Source organism: Lagopus leucura, unplaced genomic scaffold, assembly GCF_019238085.1.
Source record: "Lagopus leucura isolate 7727_CA_CO unplaced genomic scaffold, USGS_WTPT01 Super-Scaffold_100159, whole genome shotgun sequence".
NCBI lineage: Eukaryota > Metazoa > Chordata > Aves > Galliformes > Phasianidae > Lagopus > Lagopus leucura.
In genome coordinates this window covers 23,575,238-23,595,969 of record NW_024962335.1, presented here as the reverse complement: position 1 = coordinate 23,595,969, position 20,732 = coordinate 23,575,238, and the positions used below count along the sequence as shown (strand labels likewise).

The 20,732-nt window shown below is 43.8% G+C and overlaps 1 protein-coding gene across 2 annotated transcripts; it reads right to left on the bottom strand.

Moving 5' to 3' along the window:
• Positions 1-241: 241 nt before the first annotated feature.
• IL17RA (interleukin 17 receptor A) lies at positions 242-20,118 on the bottom strand. Of its 2 annotated transcripts, none has more exons than XM_042890342.1 (13): positions 19,982-20,118; positions 13,785-13,809; positions 12,246-12,392; positions 10,754-10,878; positions 9,710-9,836; positions 7,487-7,534; positions 7,246-7,403; positions 5,894-5,971; positions 5,387-5,462; positions 5,286-5,300; positions 4,357-4,458; positions 3,304-3,345; positions 242-2,696 (listed from the first exon to the last, which is right to left on the bottom strand). In XM_042890342.1, the coding sequence occupies exons 1-13, from the start codon at positions 20,108-20,110 to the stop codon at positions 1,198-1,200; spliced, it is 2,571 nt and encodes an 856-aa protein (XP_042746276.1). In that variant the 5' UTR covers positions 20,111-20,118; the 3' UTR covers positions 242-1,197. The 2 variants fall into 2 exon arrangements, with proteins under 2 accessions (XP_042746276.1, XP_042746279.1); XM_042890345.1 differs by having other exon boundaries at positions 242-2,693.
• Between the last annotated feature and the right edge of the window lie 614 nt (positions 20,119-20,732).

Here is a 20,732-nt window from a genome sequence, read left to right as displayed (position 1 = left end):
TGGCTAAGGGGCTACATCATCTCTCTTACAATGAAAGGCTGAGTTGGGTCTGTTCAGCCTACAGAAGGGTTGGGGGCCATCTTACCTATGTAGAATGACAGAATCATTAAGGTCGGAAAAGACCTCAAAGGTCATCTAGTCCAACCATCATCACCACCCACCACCAACACTGCCCACTAAACCACATTCCTTAGTACCACATCTACACGTTTCTTGAACACCTCCAGGGATGGTGACCCCACTACTTTCCTGAGCAGCCTGTTCCAATCCTTCACCACTCCTTCAGAGAAGAAATTTTTCCCTAATATCCCTAATCTGATTCTCCCTGACACATCTTGAGGCCATTCTTTCTTGCTCTATTCTAGGCATTACGTGCATAAATAAAGGGAGAGTACAAAAAAGGACAGAGACAGGCTCCTTTCATTGGTGCCCAGTGACAGGTCATGAGGCAATAGGCACAAATAGAAACAGGAGTTTCCTTCTGAACACCAGGAAGCACTTCTTTACTGTGCAGCTAGTAACGTACAGGGTTGCCCAGAGAGGTTGTGGAGTCTCACTGCTTGGGGATAATCAAAAGCAACCTGAACATGGGCCTGGGCAATCTGCTGTAGGTTGCCTTACTTGGGCAGAGGTGTTAGACCTCCGCAGCTTATCTGGTCCAACCTAACCCATTATGTGACTATGTAAAGACAGTCCTAACCTAGCTGAAGTTTAAGGCACACATCTTTAAACACATTATTAAAAAAATATATATATGTATATATATTAAAAAAACCCATCAAGCTGGCATTGAAAAGTTTGCCATTCTAATTCTATAATCTGATTCTTGGCCTTGTTTTCTGTCCAGTGCAATAAAATCATTACAGTTGGAGAGAGTTCTGAAGGCACTAGTGGATGAGCTAAGGTTATTTTTCTGCAGTGAGGGCTCAATATAATACATGTCCCCCAGGAGCAGAACTACTGCCTGTTCAGTCACAGTGATGGCTAGTATTGTTGCTTCTCTCTACACAGAGATTAGAAGCAGAGATGTTCATCAACTGCTGGGCAACCCTGCTTCTCTGCAGCAGACAGGAAGATCCCACCAATTAGTCACATGTAATACAAGGAGAAGGATGGCATTGGAAATGCAGTTTCAGTGCTAGATGCGATACTACCTTCCATCTGTGTATTTCAGATGGAGCAGGTCCCAGATAGAGCCTAACAGTCCTCTGGAGATGGGCTCATCTTCATCAGCTCTGCTGGATATCCTGACTCAGAGCTCCATTGAATGTCCTGGAAAAAAAGCTGCTGCTGGAGGCTCTTTAGACTGTTCAAGACCTCTGGAGAGAGTTCATGACAAACCACCTGATTCTCCTGATCCTCTTCTTCCTCTTCCACGGGGTCATCAGGAGGCAAAGGAGAACATCTAGAGATGTAACCTTGGTCTGACTGCACTGACTGTCTTTGGTCTTTGCACTGGTCTTCAAAGATCAGCTGGTGCTGCTTTTCAGCCTCCTCTTGGCAGAAACACGGATCTGAAGGAATGACACTCTGCTGATAAAGAGAGTACATAAGCCCATTCAGATGGTGCCTCAGTTCACCTGAGAGGTTTGCAGGACTCTGGTCATCTGTTGCTGAAACATCACAGTCATCATGGAGGATGATGTTATTCCTCATTGGAAAACTTGTTTCCAGAAGATGAACTCCTTCCATGCAGTCCTCATTACTCAGCACATGATGGCCAAAAATATTTTTGTCTTCCATGGAAGAGACTGGCTCTACTCTCTGAACTGGAGCAGCCTCATCCAAAGGATCAATCAGAGTCTGAGAAGCTGGATCTCCACAGAGATTAAGCTGAGGCTGTAGTATACAACCTCTGTTCTCACCTTCACGAATGTGGAGATTAATGACATAACAGCAGTTAGGGTCAGGTTCTCGTAAGTGCAGCTGTTGTTTCACAATTCCACCTGGTTCACTTAGCAACGAATCCACCTGGCTCTCTCTGTTTAGGGACTGCAATTCTTCATCATTATCCAGGTTGATGCTTTCAGCCTCAAACCAGTCCGGGTGCTCTGTCTGCCAGTTTCTGAACTTCTGAACTGCCTCTTTCAACTTCCTACCACTAGGGGTATCAATGTAGTTTTCAGCTGTGATTTCCTGGATTCGATGGATGCGCCCAGGCTCAAACTTCTCCAAGTCCTGAATCCGAAAATAAATATCCTCAAACTTGTCCATCAGTTGGTACCTGGATGTGACATTGAACAGATCAGGAATATCTTTCTCGCTACTTATCCCATCAAAATAGCAGACTATATACATTCCAAAACAGGCTGGCTTCTTGAAATCTGGCAGGATCAAATTTAAGGCTGGGGTGAACAGGTCTCCAGTTGGCTTTTGCTGATCTTGCTTGAGACACACAGGTGCGCTCCCAAGCATGGCTTGCCATTTGGCCTGGGTGCCTCGTGAGCATAAGATTATGATCTTTGAGGATAGTTCTTCCATTTCCTTCTTCTGTCGAGTGAGCCAGGGTAATGGCCCAAACTCTGAGATCTGATGATCTTCTAGCAGATCTAAGGCTACAGCAGTGCCACAGACAGTCATCAGAAACTCAGCAAACTTCAACACCACATCCACGTAGAGCAAGTGATCGGCAGAATACACGATCCAAACCTTTCGAGGCTTTAAGGGTGGTAGAGGAAGGCTGGTAGGTGGTACTGCTGAAAGACAGAAATATTAATCCCAACCACATCCCTGACATTGTAACGATGCCAACCAGTAGCAATCAACATAGGAGAACATTAAAAAAAGGTTACACTAAATAGCAGTTCTGAAGCTAATTTGGCAACATACAGAGACAACACACTATTGTAAAAATTTTATAGTAAAGTCCTGACGGTGGAACTGTGATTTATATTGATCTTTGGGTAGTTCTGAAATTTCATCACACAAAAGTAAAACACATGGGCTTCAAGAGGCTTGCACCTGCAGCTATGCTCCCTGCTGGGGAGTTCAGTGCACCTCAGAACAATCTCCTGCTGCTACTGCTTAGATGATCAAAGATTCTTTTGCCAGTACAGCCTCAGCTGGGTCACTCACTTTACAAAACAATTATCTCCCATCTGCCAAAGACGGCATTCCAACTTGCATATTCTCTGTCTGATGCTACTTGTTATTACAAAGTGTCTTTTGACTAACCAGGAAGATCCCAAGGCCACATTTTGGTTTTGAGAAGCACCTACAGACGAGCAGAGTCCAGGAAAGCCCCTTTCTGAACAGTTGTGAGACTTCCAAAATACATTACATGTATTTGGCAGCACAACTTACCAGTTTGCAAATCATAGTGGCTGCACTTTCCTCGCCGGTGTCCTGGACGAAAGAGAAAGTCACTGTCAGTACTGAAAGTAAGAAATAAAATTAACCCCCCTTCCAAAGGCCACATTCAAAAATCTTTAACTGCATGGGGTAGAAGGCAACAGGGACCAGAAGGATGACCCAGGGAAGAAAAAGTCTAATACAAAATATACTGAATGAATGAAGACTTGTATCCACCAATTTTGCTACTTCTCTACATTTCTCCGTGGAGAGAAGAGATGCACACAAAACCAATTTTCTCCATCTTCCCCTGATCTGAGGAGTACAGAACCCCCAAACATTCTTCTACCTCTCTTTAATGCTGTAGAGATGGCATTTTCTTAAGAGGCTTACCTAAAATTTTACCCAGCTAGCTAAAATGTCCCTAAATACATGTTACAGATCAATTTTATATTAAGAAATATTCCAAAATATTTCCCATCACTCATGCTCCTGCGATAACTGTTCCATGGTAATAGCATAATAGACCAGGAATTAGCTCTTAATCGCTCACTTCTCCAGTCTGTGCAACAAATATTTTTCGTGCCGTGTTTTTCAGTGAATGTGGAAGAAGAAAAACATTACTTAAACTCAAAAAAGTAAGAAAGGGAATTTTGCAGAGACTCTGGGTGGAACAGAAGACTATGGTCTGGACAAATGGGAAGCTTCTGTCCTGTAAAACTCCTGCATAAAATAGGAGAAAAATAAACGGAAAGGATATCTGTAGCAATCTGTGGGAATTGAAGGGCTGAACTATGAAGTTTCTTTTTCCCCTCACAAGCTCTGAAGATCTATATGAAAATGGAGTACCAGACAGCATAATCCATTGAAGACTTTATTTAGATAGGTGGATAGCATTAAGATCTTACAAATCCCATGATGTAGATCAGAAGAAAGTACTTACGTTGACATTATTTCAGCGGCAGTACATCAAAGTGGGAAGAAAAAAACCAGAGGAATAATTACAGACATAGGAAAAGTAGTTTTAGCACCAAGTCTTTTGTTTCTACTTGGTATGAGTCTTACCTGCTCGTTTTTTGGTCATACAAATGACACCTGCTATGACTGATCCCACCAGCAACACACAGATCCCAGTGATACACCAGTACACCCATATCATCATATCATCTGTGGTACAAAAAGAGCACGCAGATGTTGCTTACACAAATACAGAGTTTCACTTGGGAACAGAAGTTTGCTGAGCAGCGGGGGCCAAGGGGGAGTTTTGCCCAAAACTACAGGTGATCCAGTACTTCCCTCCTACAACAGGCCACACCACAGTCACTCATCACGACATCCTGCTTTTGTGATGCTGCTTTGCACCACAAACTTGTTCTACAAAGAACTGTATGTGCAACACATAGAAAACACAGACCAATAATCTTTCTCTCTACACAGAAATGTTTACCCAGCTTCGACAGGTACGCAGCCCACGTCCTGCCTGTTCTGCATAGCACATCTTCCAAAAAAATGTCTTTTTTTTTTTTTTTTTTTACATTTTGGGTGAGGTATTTTTTTCAAACTACAGGTGCTTTTTTTAAAATCAGGTGTCACTGCAGCCAAAAAAGGATGTCAAACCATTATGCACGTGATTTATCTTGACATCTGTAGAAATGAATATATGCAAGCTATTCTCTCTAAAAGCTGCTTAATATTATACAATTAAAAAAAAACACTCTAGGCAAAGTGACAGAAAGTATTTTATATTAAGACTCGTCTTGTCAAAAGCATTTCTCAAGTAATTTTATGCAAGTATCTCAAAAAAATGCTCTCTATGTTTTATGCTGCATACAAATACTTGCCTTCTTAAAGCTGTGAAGTAACTGTAATACAATTCATTTTGAACTCTGTGGTACAACTAGACATTTCCCAGCACTGGGCCAGGGAGGATCATTTGTTATTTGAAATGACAGTAGAAGTAGTAAGAGATGATTCAGGGTATTAGGAGACCTTACCTGATGGGCCCACACCTGCAAAAGACAAGAGTTATGTTAAAATTCAGTTCTCATCCATACAAAATATTGAGAAGGTAATTTAGAGAAATGGAAATTCTCACTTGGAGCTGGTGAACATGGGATGAAAGTAGAGTGCCTCAGACAGTCTGTACCACAGATGGCAAAGAATGGCTGAATCTGCAGGCAAAATAAATTCAGAAAACAAAAGCTATTCTTAAAAGCAATTCTGTTCCAGCTTGACTTTCCCCTCTGCCCCTACATTCCCTTTACTTTACCACAGGGGGACAGAATTCCCACTTCCCTTCTGAAAACAAGATTAATCAAGAATTCTTACACTGCTCACTATGAATTAACAAGGCAGGGAGCTTCTGTGGTTGTGCACCTCTCATTTAAAGTTTAAAGTAAACTCAGACTTGGCAACTCTACACTAAGGAAAAGCCACTGTCTACAAAGAAGACCTTTATAAAATGTTCTTCCTGCCATAATCATTATTTCCCTGATGTAGGTAATAGCTCAGAACAAAACATCGTGTGAAAAATACAGAATTCTTAAGCTACACATTGCCTTGCTGAGGAAAGAATAACATAGAGACAACAGTGAGATTGTACCTGTACTTTGTAGTTGCAGCAAGCTTTCAAGTTCTTCTCCATTTTGATTGTGACATTTGCTTGTGGTTGCAGTTCGCCCTGCAAAAGTCAGATATGAGTTAATGGACAGGAGAAGAAAATGGAATGAAAGAAGGAAAAAAGAAAAGAAGCTGAGAAGAGAATACAAAGCATTACAAAGACACAGACATTTCCAATTATTGCTAAAAAAGGTCTGGCCACCATCACGTGTGACTGACATAGTAACACTGTTAAGATAGCACACTGAGGTTGCACAAGTTAACAGGAAACAAATCTGTACGTTGCATAACTTTAAATATGTTAAGAAACTGTAAGCTTAAGTTAACAATGTTACTATCTTAAGTTATTTAATGTGTAGATGTTTAATTAAAGTGTGCTTCTCATATGTTTAATTAAAAAAAGCTGTCAACACTGCTGCCACCACTGGCACCACAACAGAGAAGTTTGTCCTTTGTTGAGAATTCATCAATTTACTAATAACATAAATATGTTCTTTCCACTGCTCAGCAAAGATATACTCCAAACTGAAGTTTATTAATCTCTGTCCAGAAAATGTGCACACAGCTGTACCTGCTGTAATAACATGACACTCATCGGTACATGGAATATGAAAACTTCAAGTATGGAAGAAATGGAACAATTAAGCAAGCTGAATGCCAGTTTACCTGCCCTGCCCTCAGGAAGGGTGGGGACTGGTAACAAATATTCAGTACCTCTCTTCCATCAGATACCTGAAAGGGGAGGTTTCTTATGCCAAAAGGCATTTTGCATCTGCTTTGTGCTTCTCAAGCACACAGGTCACAAGAACTGGAGGAACTGATTGACAGTTTAATTGAAACACCTGTTACAAATGAGTGTCTTGTTCTTAAAAAACACAAAAAAAACCCAGCAAAACAAAAAACAACCAAACCACCAACTCTCCCCATACCATCACTTTTAATGAACTACTTCAACGATTTATCAAAGCTTTGTACCTTGGTTTTGGTTAACTTATTTAGTCCTACCTCCCAGGTGCTAGCTTGACAAAGGTAATAAAGGCTGAAGAGTCGTAGGTCAAAATTCCATTTCCACTGCAGGTGCTTACACTCTGCCTCACACATTAAAATACAAATCTTTCAGAACATCTTTTTGGTCTTCTAACCATCAAGTTCCTGATAGAAATTTCTCTTTTTCAAAGGCAAGATAATAATCTGAAAAGAACTTGGAAATTGCTGTGCAAGTGCATGCGTTACATCTCCCACATCTTGGCTCCAACTCCTTTAACAACTGTTAAAGAAATGTTCGTCTAAATTTCCACAGAAGATATAATTGATATCATTTAGAAAGGTAATTACCTCTGTGACATCACGTGTGATCATTTTACACTTCCTCTCATTCAGGAAACTGGTCACATGAATTTGGTATCGGGTTGGCTCCTTCCATGGGTTAAAGCTCACAAGCAGAGTTATATCATCTAGACTTTTAGCTTGGATCTTGGGCTCCCACAGACTGCCTGGAAATAGTGGAAGTATTCTCAAGTTTCTCAAACGTCAAAAGCATTTCAACAGGACATCCATGCCTCTGACAGATTCCTACCTGTCTTTACACATGGGGTGGTTCTTTTCATCAGAGAGTCCTTGCAATCTGCAAGACAGACACACCATCAGTGACTAGTCAGAAACACTGTACTGCTGTTTAGGAGAAATACCCTTTTTCTTAGCAGAAGCCAGAGACACACCTTGATAAGTAGATCTTTGCTCCAATGTAGCAGCAAATTTCAACAGGAGAAATATCAGTTCGCAATGCATAAACTAGTCCTTCCACTGATGCTAGGTTTTTTCATTATAGAGATACTAACAAGAGAAGACTAAAAACATACAGTATTTATAATGACAGTAATACTTGACAGCTCCTTCTGAGAAAGGGCTTTGGTAGAGTTGGGGTCATAGTAGAATTAAAGCTTCATACTGATCTCTGGACTGAAAGCACCACTGCCATAACTTCCTTCAAAAGTATTCTGTCACATTCTGTCATTAGTAGGTTGGTGTCTTCTTTGAAACCCAAATTCTCTTCTTCTTTATAATTCTACGAGCTTAATTTAGCAGACTGGCCAGGGCCTCTTTGGGACCTTTTTCAAACACTAATACAGAGTTATGCATTCAACATTTAGCAATGTGGAATTTACAGTTCTCAGCCTAAACCCTCTTCCAAGGCATGAATACAAATCAAAAGAACTCTCTACAACTGCTTGCTTAAACAGCTGAAAGAAAAAATTACGGATCTTAAGTTTCCAACTTTCAAGTTTAGGCCCCTGTAATTTACAAGTATGCTCTAATCAGCAAAGCTCCCTGCAGTTGCTGACCTTGACACAGTGCATTAGGTTTCTGAGGAACAGAAGAGGATAAAACCAGAAGAGCTCAGTATGACCACATACAACAAGGATAGGATGGCTGAAAACTGAATACCCTCTCACTTTTTCCAGCACACACTGACTGCCACACCATGTACATCATATCTTCTAACTGCAAAGTCATACTGCCAACTATAAGCAAGAAAGAAATTATGAACCAGTTTTTAAACCACATACAGAATGTATTTATAAAGTAGCTAATACAGCCAGAGCATTGAAGATGCTCCCTATCTTCAGGGAAAACAAGTTCTTCTTAGTCATAGCAAAATATTCCTATATAGAAGAAAGCATCAAGCAGTCAGCTCTATCAAATTTCTTGGTAAATCTTATCTAACTATACCTCTGAAATCAAAGTTCAGGTACCTAAAATTTGTTAGACTGTGGATTGACTATCCATATCCTCTTCTTCTATTCTAAAAGGTTTGTATCTGTTTATCTGTTAATTAGGGGAATTTCAGAGGAAGGTTCCTCCTCCTGCTCTAAACAGCAACTAGGTAGGGTCCAGTCTCCCTCATCCTGCATGTTTCTACCATCTGTCTCCACAAGGTTAGAAGCCTGCTTATCTTTTTCCCCTTTCTGGGACTTAAGACAGTGCTGTTGGTCTGCCCATGTCACTGCATGATAGCATCAACCTCTCTCTCTCTAGTTGATACATATCAGCCTGGTGATTTCCTTTCGCAAGCTAGCCACCTGCTCAAAAAGTTCATCCAGCTGGGCAGGTTTGCACCCATGAAACCCTCCTCCTTTTCAGGCCCTTGGGGAACTCGAGTCTTGAAGTTCCATGCAACTGAAGGTCTAGGCAGCTCTGTCTCTCAGGTGCTTCATCTGGATGCACGTGTCAGCCCAGAAAAGTTGTGGCCCCTCTGTCTGGGTTTCTGCCTCAGCCTGACTGTTGTGGCACTTGGTCACTTTGTTTGTTTCAACAGAGCGCTGCATCGTAGTGCTCCCAGATAAGAAGAAAGCAGTCTGCCCTGTGCATCCTCAAACTGCTGTGCCATGCCCTCCCCGTTTGCCCATCCCAGCCAGCACACTCCCAGTCACTCATCCTCCCCCTAGGAGCTGCCTTTGTATGTGCAGGAGTGTTACACTGCTGCTCCAGGCTCCACTCCCATTGCATCACCAGCTCTCATGAAGACCAGTGACCCTGGGCAGGTCTCTTCTCACTGACTTCCCCTCCCTCCCCCCCCCTTAAGGTAGCCTGTATCACACAGTGATTCTCCCTTTCTCTGTATAACACAGCTGCACTGGTGCTGAAAAATATTATTATTACTTTATTACCAAACTTGCTCACAGTTCATGGGCCTAGTTTGTGGGAAAAAGAAACACCTAAGAAACACAATAAAACAGGTCCATTAGTTAGAAAACAGAGTTCTAAGCTCAAAGCCTAAGGAAAACAGAGCATCTCTTACCAGGCATTGTGAGAGACACAGACTTGCAATTGTAGTCTCCCTTTACACTCAGTTTGGGTAAGTGGTAGACAGTCACTTGGTAAGTCTGGCCAGGTTCCACCTCAAAGCGGTTAAAAGTGAAATTCCACTGAAAACAAAACACACTCAAAATGAGACTGCTGTCAAGAAACTGAAATTAACAGGTCCTGCCCTATTCTGTTGTCTCGCATGAACTTTCTTCTAAAACTTGACTGTAGAAAACAACTCAAATGCATTAAATCATTAAATGTATCACTCCTCTGGTCTATCTCAAATTCTTACATTTGGAATGAAGGGAAAAAGTATTTCTCAGGAATCTCTGAGCTGATACAATGATCTCATAGCAAACAACTGTGTGGAGTTCTGTACTTGGCCATTTTACATATATATACACACATACTAAGTTTATGCTGTTTTCCACATATCAGTAAAGTTATTCAACTTCTGGAAGAGGGAATGGCTTCAGTTGGTAAATGAACTTTGGCCCAGTTCTGGGTGATAGAGAACAAACTCCAAAATCCTCCTCTCCAGTAAGGAGATGTGGGGTGCTCAGTGATTTTCTGATGGGCTCCCTAAACCAAGCACAAGTTGGAAGGACCAGGTTGGTGCTTTCCTCTCCATCAAGAGAGTACAAGAGAGAACTTGACTTAAAAAGAAAGGCTGAGTTTGAAAGGAGGCTGAGTCACAATGGCCAAACAGATTGCAAAAACTCCCACAACTGTTTGCTTTAAGCAACATCCAAAACAGTGACATGTGGTAGGGACTGAGAGCGACTACTTAAACTCAGAGAACAGTAAAAGCGAAAGGGAAACTAAGTAGAGCAGCTTGTAGATGGATACATGCAAGCGTAGAACAAAATGGGTATGACACCAGACTTCAGACCCAAAATCTTGATCGTTATGCCAACTCTTCTGACTAACCAGTCTGTACATAAAGAGGGGAAAAAAAAAAAAAAAAAGGTAGGCTTGCTACAAGATAAGAAAAGCGGAACCAAACCCATGGTAGTTCAGGGCCCTTAGCACTCACCCGGCCTCCATCTGGACGGACCTGAAGAGGCAAGTTGTTCTGAAATTCAAACTGGGCGCAGATCTGTTGATTGCTGCTCACTTGCATCACAGCCAGCTCTGCACCTCGGAGATAGCGGATGCTAGCTGCAGGCACACAGACAGAGACGTGTTTTCCCTTTCCTGTCAGCTGCACGTGCAAAGGCTGCAACCCCACAGAGATTATCACTATGCCTGGACTTGTTGAAGCCTTACTCCTTCGAGCTGCTGGAGATCTCAGCACAGAAATAACTGGCTATTAAAAACCAAGTGTGCAGGGCTGACTAACACCATTATTAGCTTAAAGGTTGTCCTGCACAGCAAGAGCTCCATTCATGCTGATGAAGGGGCAGAGCAGCAGGCAATTGCATCCTCTAGGCACCCTGGAAATTCTCGGCTTGTTTGGTGATGTATTTAACTCTGCCTTTCAATACTGCTTTATGTGGTTTTGGTACCAAAGCAAACCTTGCTTTATTTGATATAAACAATCCCAGTGAGTGAGCAAGTTCATAACAATGGCTGCACCAAGTGATTGGGTTCAAGCACTGGAACGGGCTTCACAGGGAGATGGTGGAGTCACTGACCCTGGAGGTGTTCAAGGAACGTTTGGATTTTGTGTTGAGGGATGTGGTTTAGTGAGTACTACTGGCGATAGGTGGATGGTTGGACTGGCTGATCTTGAAGGTCTTTTCCAACCTTGGTGATTCTGTGATTCTGGGTTACTTGAGGCACACCTGCTTCTTAGCTATGCTGAGGTAACAGCTCTATACTACCCTCAGACATAGATCCTGCAGAAGCAGAATTAAGCATGTTTGTTTCCTATCTTGAATAACTGCAAAAATATGAATGAGAGCATATAAGCAGAACATCATATAGAAACAAAAAATCCATCAGATATTTGGACAGTAAGAAAACCTAACTAACTGGTACTCATTAAGATTCTAATAAGTCAATTATTTCTTTACCAAGACAGATGTGCATACAGGAAATTTAAGTTACAACAACTAGATTACCCTAAATAAGAGGTATTTGCACTGGGTTAACAGCACATGAATTAATATTTGCATGCTCTCAAATTGACTCTCATTTGTTCAGTTTGCAGATGTAATTCTCCTGCATAAGACTGCAGCAGTCAGTACTATTGCAAAGCTCGTAGCACAAGTCTTCTTCTTCCTCCTTGCTATGGTGGTAATGGTACGTGTCACTCTTGGGTTAGGTTTCATCTGCTTTTCCCATTTTAAGTGCCATTATCCATGCTAATGGGAGTGTTTTAAACTTCTGAATCCCCAGCATACCCCAAATCCTGATTCATTCCTCAAGAAAAAACAAACCTACCCCTCAAGCAAAAGCAAAGCAAAGCAGCAAAAGCCCAGATTTCAAGCTGTCCTTCCACAGCTCAATCAGTAAAAGTCTTCAAGTCATAATTCTCCTCCCTGTCCTTCCTAGACCACAGCTCATTCCTCTGTTCTGCTTACCATCGGTGGCCACCTTCCACTCTATCCGAAGCACTGGGAGCAGCTCTCCATCTGTCTGACGGAAAACATCAGAGAACACATCAAGGCTACTGGGAGCAGAGGGTGTCCATGTCTGATTCTGCAGCCAGCTCCTCTCTATGCAGGTACCTGCCCAGCAAATAAAAGCTGTTATCCAGAGGAGGATGGAATAAAGTCTGCTTAACTGCAGTTGCTGCTGGGTGAGGGTTACTCAGAGGGCAAATCTGAGTAATAGATTGCTTCACCGTTCAAAAAGGCAGCTTTCAGCAAGTCAATAATTTATAAATTGCCTGTAATATTCTCAACTCAGGCATTCTGGTAACTTGTATTTCCTCTTTTCCTTGGAATCCATTAATAGATGATCACAGTTAGCCTCGTTGGGTCAGGTAACTTTACTCAGTACCTCCCACAGCTCTTATCTTGCTGCTGAAACAGAACTGTGCTAGAACATCAGCACTCATTTCAAGCTTTCCAGTGATAACGTCAGGTACTCAAGCACTTCTTTAAACAGTGTAATTAACTTTTGGAACAACTGCCTTATTTCTCATTTGAATACACATCTGACTTCAGCGTCCAGTGACTGCTCTTGCACTGCCTTTCCTAAAGGAATGAGCCCTCTGGACAGAAAAATAATTTATGTCAGTCAATAGAATGTTAGGGAAAACAGGGCCTGTAATCCCATCAGAAAGTGTTATCAAGTATGACAGGCATTAGATGGATACGATAAGTGAAATGTTGGACAAAAGTGGATCATCTGGGCACATTAAAAATAGCTTTGCTGAGTATGAGTAAAGCACCAACACAGGAAGAACCAGGCTATCAAGTCAAGGAGGAGCTCCAAGAGGGAAGTTGTTACTGCTTGAATGTTTTAAATAGATCTGTGATGGTGGCAAGAGCCAGAATTTAAACCAAATTCAATCAAGGGAGAATTCTGATGGTGGAGCTGCAGTTTGGCTTTGCTGTGCTTCCAGGCTGTACTGTAATGCCCAGCTGCCAATGGGAAATATGATCCAATCCCATCCCACCCAGCCCCTTTTCTTGGCAAAAAATGTTTAGAGTCTGTGACCTACAATAACTTCAGTTTCCTTTTCCAGTTCATACCCAGTAATATACACTCCTTACACTCAGCTGGAAATCTTCATGCTCCCTTTTAAAAAAAATTTAGCCCAATAGTTTTCCATTGGGCACTATCATACAAGTAATAGTTTGAAATGAACATGTACTGAAAAACTTGTGCTCAAATTCCATTTCTTTAAAAATGGGCTCTCTTGGATTTAAAAATAAACTAAACAAGTTGGGTTGCGTGCTTTTTCCCACACTCCAACTCTACCCTGGGAAAGAGACAATTTTCCATTTGTCTTTTAGCTGGAATTGATCATGGATCAAACTGAAGACTCCCCAAGCAATGCTTTGCTTCACATCTCTTCGACTCCAGCAGGAAGGACTTTCTGTATGAAGCCAGTTAAAAAAACAAAGGGTTGATCTGATGAGAATGTGGCAATGAAGAAAAACATGACTTACTATTTCCTACGAGGCACTTTAAATCCTGTTGGGGGAAGGAAAAAGAAAAAGCATATTACTCATTAAATAGAAACTGAATTGAAAAAAGTTTGCTTCTCTGTGGTAGCGGGAGGAAAGCAATTTAGTGAATAGCAAGGCATACAAGCTGGCAGAATCAGCCATCACACATCTACATAAAGTTGTTCTACAGAAAAGCAAAGCTTGGGTTTGGGTTTAGCCACTGCCCGATGACCCGACGCATGCCTTGCACATTCACATGGAGATGATGGGGGCTCTGCTTGGTTTCTCCACGTGTTTTTTTTTCCCCACATGTGTTTTGCTTATGCTGGCAGATCCCACCATCAGTAGGAAAAAAGCACGCGAAGTAGCTTGGTAATGTGATCCTAGTGATAAGAAAAGTTTTTGCCGACTACACAGATCAAGATGAAGGCAAGCTTTCCTCCCCACTCTCTTCCTTTGCCTCAAAGGAAGGGGGATGTTGTCAGTGCACTGTGGTCATGACATGAGACAAGGCAGTGTTGTTTCTGAGCTCTGTGCAGCTTGTTATGGCCAATACAAGGTGTGCTTGGGGCTTGGCTTGCAGGTACAGTCAGACATCACACCAGCCACACTGACCACTTGTTTATTTCAAATGAGAACACAGCTCTGCTAGCTCAGGAAAAGCACACATGTCATCAGTGGTCATATTTCAGCAAGCACAACTATTCTCTTTCAAACCTTGAGCAAAAAGCAAGCAGATTCAGCATTAAGGTCCTTGTGCTTAAAAAACAAACAACAAACCAACAAAACCACCACCACCAACCAACCAAACTGAACATCTCTTCCAGGCTTTTATGCAAGTGGAAACAACACAAAGGTGTAAATCTTCAAGCTTCCATCACAAGTAACACATCCACACTGCAATAAATAGTGGCAGTATAAAAACACCTGTCTCAAGTGCTTGAGGACTATTTCAATATACAAATACAGATATACTGAGAAAGGTTCAGTGCAATATTTATGTTACGTAGTACCGATCAACTTCATTACTGCTCAGAAAACCATCATTTCATTTCAATCACAAGGAAGAAATCTGCCCGATCGGCCACCTTGCATATTTAAATATAAATCTATGCAGGCAGAACCCTTACCTTCTCCTGCACTGTTTCAGCTCTGGAGTAGTGGTTCAGAGCTCACTGGGAGAACCCCAGCCCCAGGCTGGGGCTTTTCTCATTGCAAGATGGGGCCTTGGGACAGGTGGCACCAAGAGGCACACAGCAGTGCCCTGCTTTGGGCAACAGATCTGTACTGTAACTGGGAGCAAAATAAATCAATATGTTTAATGTCAACACGTAAAATGGCCAGAAGGAACTTGACTATAAAGGTCAGAACAGCCACAACTGAAGGAAATACCCTGATAATCTGAATATCAGATAGCAACTTAGTCTGAACTACTACTCCTACAGCTACACCACACCACACACACTACACCAACTATTGCAGATAAATCCTCCACTGTTTATATCTTTTTGTACTTAAAAAAGGTGTGTATATTTAATAGAAATGTTATCACAACTTTGTATCTCTGAAATCAGCTATAGTTTTTGGTTTCTTTTTTCAACTACTGGAAGACTCTCATGTAACATCTGCAATGGAAACATTTGGCAATGGAAACAACGTTGAGTGCAAGCAAGCAAATGCTGGTGAACCGTGACAAAATTATCCATGCTACCTTCACAGAAAGATGTATATTAAGTAAATTATTCAAAGTGACAGTGCCACTTGCATAAACAGGTGCACTGGTTTTGGCTGGGATGGAGTCAATCCTTCTCACAGCAGCTGCATTTGGAATCTGTGATGGCAGTAGAGCCAGTTACCACAGCCAAGCAGTACTCGTGCAGCATTGAGGCACCTCCTCGCTCCTCTATATGCAGCTCCTTACAGCTGTGTGCTTGATCCATAAGTCTCCTTTCTGTGACCCTCTGGCTCTCCCCAGGTGGCTAAGAGGAGCAAGTGAGCAGAGGGGTGGGCTGAGCAGAGCAACAAAAATAATGGGATACAATCCACGGGTTTGGTTTGTAACCTAATTACTTTTGTTAAAAGCTATCAATTATTACTCAGTCATTTTGTCCTCCTGTTGTTTCAGTTATCAGTACTTACTGTAAACTGCCCCATGATACAGTTCTTATATAAATTATAACGCATTATTTGCTTGAAGAGCACCACCATCTGCTTTTATCTGCATGCTGGTGCTTCTGTTTATCAGCAGATAAGACAATTAACCAAGCAACAGTTGCAATTTGTTTTGTTTCATTATCAATGTGAACATTGAACCAGTGCAACAGATCAGTGGACTCTTCCTCCAGTTATACTGCCCTGAGTGAAGCGTTTCCAGGATGAGACTACTCCCTTTCTGGTGTTCTCTGAAAAAGAACAGCTGAACATGGAACACTCAGTTAATGATAATTCAGAACTGAAGTCTGACAATTAAGATGGCTTAAACTTTCAACACTGATTTTCTACTGAGACAAACAACAAGGTGTCACCATGCCCTAGACCCACCTAATGATTTTTCATAGAATTGTCTGATTGGAAGGGACCTTTAAAGGCCATCTAGTCCAATCCCCCTGCAATGAACAGGGACACCCACAGGTAGATCAGGTTGCTCAGAGCCCTGTCCAGCCTGACCTTAGGTGTCTCCAAAGATGGGGCATCCACCACCTCTCTGGGCAAGCCATTCCAGAGCCTCACTGCCCTTATCATTAAAAAAAATATATATATCATCTTATATCCAGTTTAAATCTCCCCTCTTGTAGTTTGAAACTGCTCTCCCTTGTCCTGTTCAAGGAGCTATCAGAGTGTTTTCCCACCCCATACGCACCAACCATGATGGTTTACTATGCTGTTAGTAGTTAAGAATTTAATAAGGTTGCCACCAGAAGGGAAGGACCCTCTATACAGAGGGCAGCCTGCACTGGCCCACTCCTTTCCCAGCCCCAAGGCAGTACAGGGATGACCCAACAGCCCCGAACACCCAGAAGAAGAATCAATCCAGTCAGCATATCCTTACTGTTGGCCACTGGAAACCAACAGGAGATGAAGCCACAATGCTGACTCAACTTTACACCAAAAGAACGTAACTCCGGAGAATGACAGCTCAAAACCAGGAGGCAATTAAAGACAAAAATAAGTCAGTTTTGCAGTAAAACAAGTTAATTACCTCTAGAATTGCATGAGCTACCCCTTTAGCACTGGAGGGGAATACTGCTGATTTTCAGCCTTATCTGATGCAGTTGCTCATTCAGACTGCATTAGCAAAGCTGCAGTCAGCAGAAACAATTAATCTAGTTTCCCTCCATGAGCAAACACAAGTTCAGATCATACAACAGAAATACAATTACAGCGATGGTTGCTTCTGCTCACCCACACACAACTAGAAGCGTTGACAGAGCCAATACATGTCAGGCTGCACAGGATAGACAAGCAAGCAAATGGGAGGAGATGGCAGAACAAATGCAGAGCTCTGCACAAAAGCTGGAGACGGAGCCTGCAGCCAGGCAGGGTGCTGTGTGTGTGCTGGTACAGAAGAAGCTTTAACTGAGATGTTCCCCATACTTCCTATTGCGTCTCAAGATGAAGAAGCGAAGCTACAGGGACACGTGCTGCCTGGAACCTTCTGGCAGAGGAGCACAGGCACGGCCAACTCCTCCTGTTTTACTTGCCATATTTGACAGAAAGCCAAACAACTGTTTCTTTTACTTTTTCAAGCCTTTTTCTTCCTTTTGACATCAGAGAAGAACAAACCATATGCCAAGGAGAATCACATGGATGTGAAACATATGAGAAACTGAATAACAGCAGCACGTCATAACAATTCAACTAAAATAATTGGAGGCCAAGATTTCCCAGCAGGATGCTGTGGTAACTAGCAAGAAACTGAAGTAAGCTGGGCAGGCAGCCAATTTTATCTTAAAGAGCAACTGCTGAGTGGGAAGAGCTCCAGCTCTCCAGATCTGCCCCTCACCTCCAGGCCATGCTGCCTCTCTCCTGATGCCTGTCTGATACGAAGTCTTCTACAGTTTCCCTTTCCTGATTTGTCCGTTCAAAGCAGCAGAGATCAATAGGACGTGAACACATAAAACCAATAATTACTGTAAAACGATTCATTTAAGGCTTATGGAAAACTATTTTCTACAAATTGTATGTGTTTTAATTTAGAAGCTATAGAGAAAAATGTTCTCTTCTACAAATCCTAAGCAAAATAGAATCCAACTTCAAAAGCTGAAGTTACTTTGTTAAAATTACTTTGAGTGTATTCTTATATCATGTTTTGGTAGCTTTGATCACTGATCCTTTTTAGGCTAAGTAATCCAGAACTATCTTAGCAGGTCTAATTGTGAACAAGGTCAGTGGTTCTATCCTACACAGCAAACTCTTGCAGAAAGCAATAGGAGAAGGTCAATAGCAAAAGCAAAGTGAACATGCTTGTAAAAGAGGCACAAGTAAAGGCTTCCTCACATGCATCACCATCAATCTTCTCTGGAGACTTAGTGAATATCATTGAACCAACAACAGTAACTCCCATCACCCAACTAGGCACATCTATCACAAACCTCACATCCCGCTGACACCAGGTACAGTGCCTCACGAAGGGCACTCAAGAAGAACAGCCAGATGGAATGTGTTTGTGCCTGGGGAGGAAAGCCAGCACCATCTCCCTGGAGATGACACATTCCAGTAACAGTTACTGGAAGGAGCAGTTTGCAGCCCTGCTGCTTAGTCTACAGCCAGACAGGCTGGATGGAGCAGTGGTGAATAAGGAACATTAAGTGCATTTGTTGACAATTTAATACACCGGGTTCCTGCTACTGAGCATTTATTTTACTTCTGTTACAATTAAAGGTGTCTGTGATACTGATACTGTGACACTTTCACTCCTCTGCCCCTTGCTGGAAATCCGCTGCTGCTCACTCTGCCCTTCCTCAACGCCTGGCAGCAGCGGGTGAGCAGGAGGATGTGGTCTCAGCACCCAGCCCAACTCTGACACCACAGGAGGGGCTCCCTGCAACCGACAGAAAAGGGAAACGGCTACCAACTGCCGCAGCCTCAGTCAGTCGCACTTCTGCATGTGTGTGTCAGCAGCAGTACTGTTCCCTTCAGCAGAGCTGCTCTCAGGTTTGTTTTTTAAGCCAGCTCCTCTCTGAAAGCTGGAGCTGCGCTGGGGAGTCCTTCACTGCACTCAGTTGTGTGTCTTCCCTTTAAAAGAAAGAAACTGAGAGCCAGGGAGATGGTCAGTTCAAACATCAAGGACTGCAGGAACTCCACACTGCGCTGCTTTCAAGCTCTGTGTGACTAATGGTGTTTGGGATGCCCATGCAGTTTTGTAATGTGCTCTTTGCCTTTTCCAAGAGCTTTCACTTTGTAATTTCACAACACCCAGCCCAAAGTAAAAATGTGGAAACTGCTTTTAAGGGGATATTTTCACACAGGAGCATAAAGCAGCAGAGGAGAGATCAGGTAACATGGGAACAAGAGTGTGACCAAACTTCAGGAAAGGACTGAGTAGACAAAAGACAGAAAATGAATATAGGAGATGGTTACAGATGAAGAGTGTCACATTTTAGGAGGGGCCCTGGCTTCCTGTGAGGCCAGGCAGATGGCACCAGGAGTACAGGACATGTCTGTCAGCCCAGCACTCAGCACAACGTCGGTCTGACGCGGGCGGGACAGGAAAATATTTCTACACGACATGATGGATACTGTGCTGCAGGCTTCACTCAGTGATGCGTGCACAAGGCTCTGAAACAGCCTGCCACAGAGCAGATGGGACTTGTCTCTCTCCATGCCGCTGACCACACGTACCCTGATGTCACACACAGAGGGAAATTCCTTTCTCACGAGAGCTGTGAGCACACAGCCCTTCCAGGAAGCAGAAGACGGACTGCGCTACAAGAAGCAAACCGCTCACAGACCCATTCATAGCCGCACCACCCCGCAGCAAAGGAATACAGCTACATCCGAGCAGCCGCTTCCCCAGCGCGGCATCCCCGTCCCTCCCAGCAGGCCGGGAGCGGGAGGCCGCAGTGCCCGGCACAGGAGAGGCCCGGCCCCGGGCTCGGAGCGGCAGCACTCCGCCTCTCGGAGAGGGCCCCGACAGCCCCACGCTCCCCGGGCCCGAGATGCCTCGGAGCTCCCCACGATCCCTCCCCGGCGCTTACCGGCTGCGAGCACGTGAAGGGCGGCGCGGCGCCGAGCAGCAAGCGCAACGCGGCGGCCGCTGGCGGCACGGGAAGGACGAGAAGGAACAGCAGCGGAGGAGACAAGCCCGGCCGGCCCGCGCCCGCCATAGCCCTGCCGCCGCCACGACCTCGGGGCTTCCGGGCTCCGACCTGAGCGCCGGGCGGGGCCGACCCGCACCTGAGGAGGGGCTGCGCGGCGGGGCGGGACGCTGGGTGCGGCCGGCACTCCGCGCTGCTCGCTGGGGGTGCGGCCCAGGGGAGGGCGGGGCGGAGGGTTGCTCGCTGCTCTGCGGCCTGCGGGACGGGGCTGCGGGGATTGCCTGTGGGGTGCCGCCCTCCAGCTTCAGGAGAACGTCGTGAGCAAAGCGTGCGCCGATAAAAGTGTCGTAGTTATAGGCAGCATTCCGACACAGGGTTGTGTACTCAAGTGTTCTGGGCAGTTCTGCGTGCAGTCGGCTCAAAGGAAGCTGTGCAATGCTTGCTGCCGGCGGTCTCACGGGTTTCACCCAGTTTCACACCTTTCTTTGCTCTGCGGTACACCCACAAGTGGCTTTCACCACCAAGTCTCCACGTGGCTCTTACACAAAGCCCAGGCGCTGTGAGCCGGCAGCAGAGCGGAGCTGCACGCCTTGCTCCACCAACAGCCGAGGGCATAGAATCACAGAATCATTAAGGTTGGAAGAGGCCACTAAGATCATCCAGTCCAACCATCAACCCAAGGGCATGGTGC

Excerpts from the sequence above, each read along its gene's own strand:
- IL17RA (XM_042890342.1), bottom strand. The coding sequence starts at position 20,110 with ATGGCGGGCGCGGGCCGGCCGGGCTTGTCTCCTCCGCTGCTGTTCCTT. Across the intron at positions 7,535-9,709 it reads TGTGTCTCTCACAATGCCTG|ATTGCAAGGACTCTCTGATG; the intron begins GTAAGAGATGCT and ends TCTGTCTTGCAG. Across the intron at positions 5,463-5,893 it reads GCTGCAACTACAAAGTACAG|ATTCAGCCATTCTTTGCCAT; the intron begins GTACAATCTCAC and ends TTTTGCCTGCAG.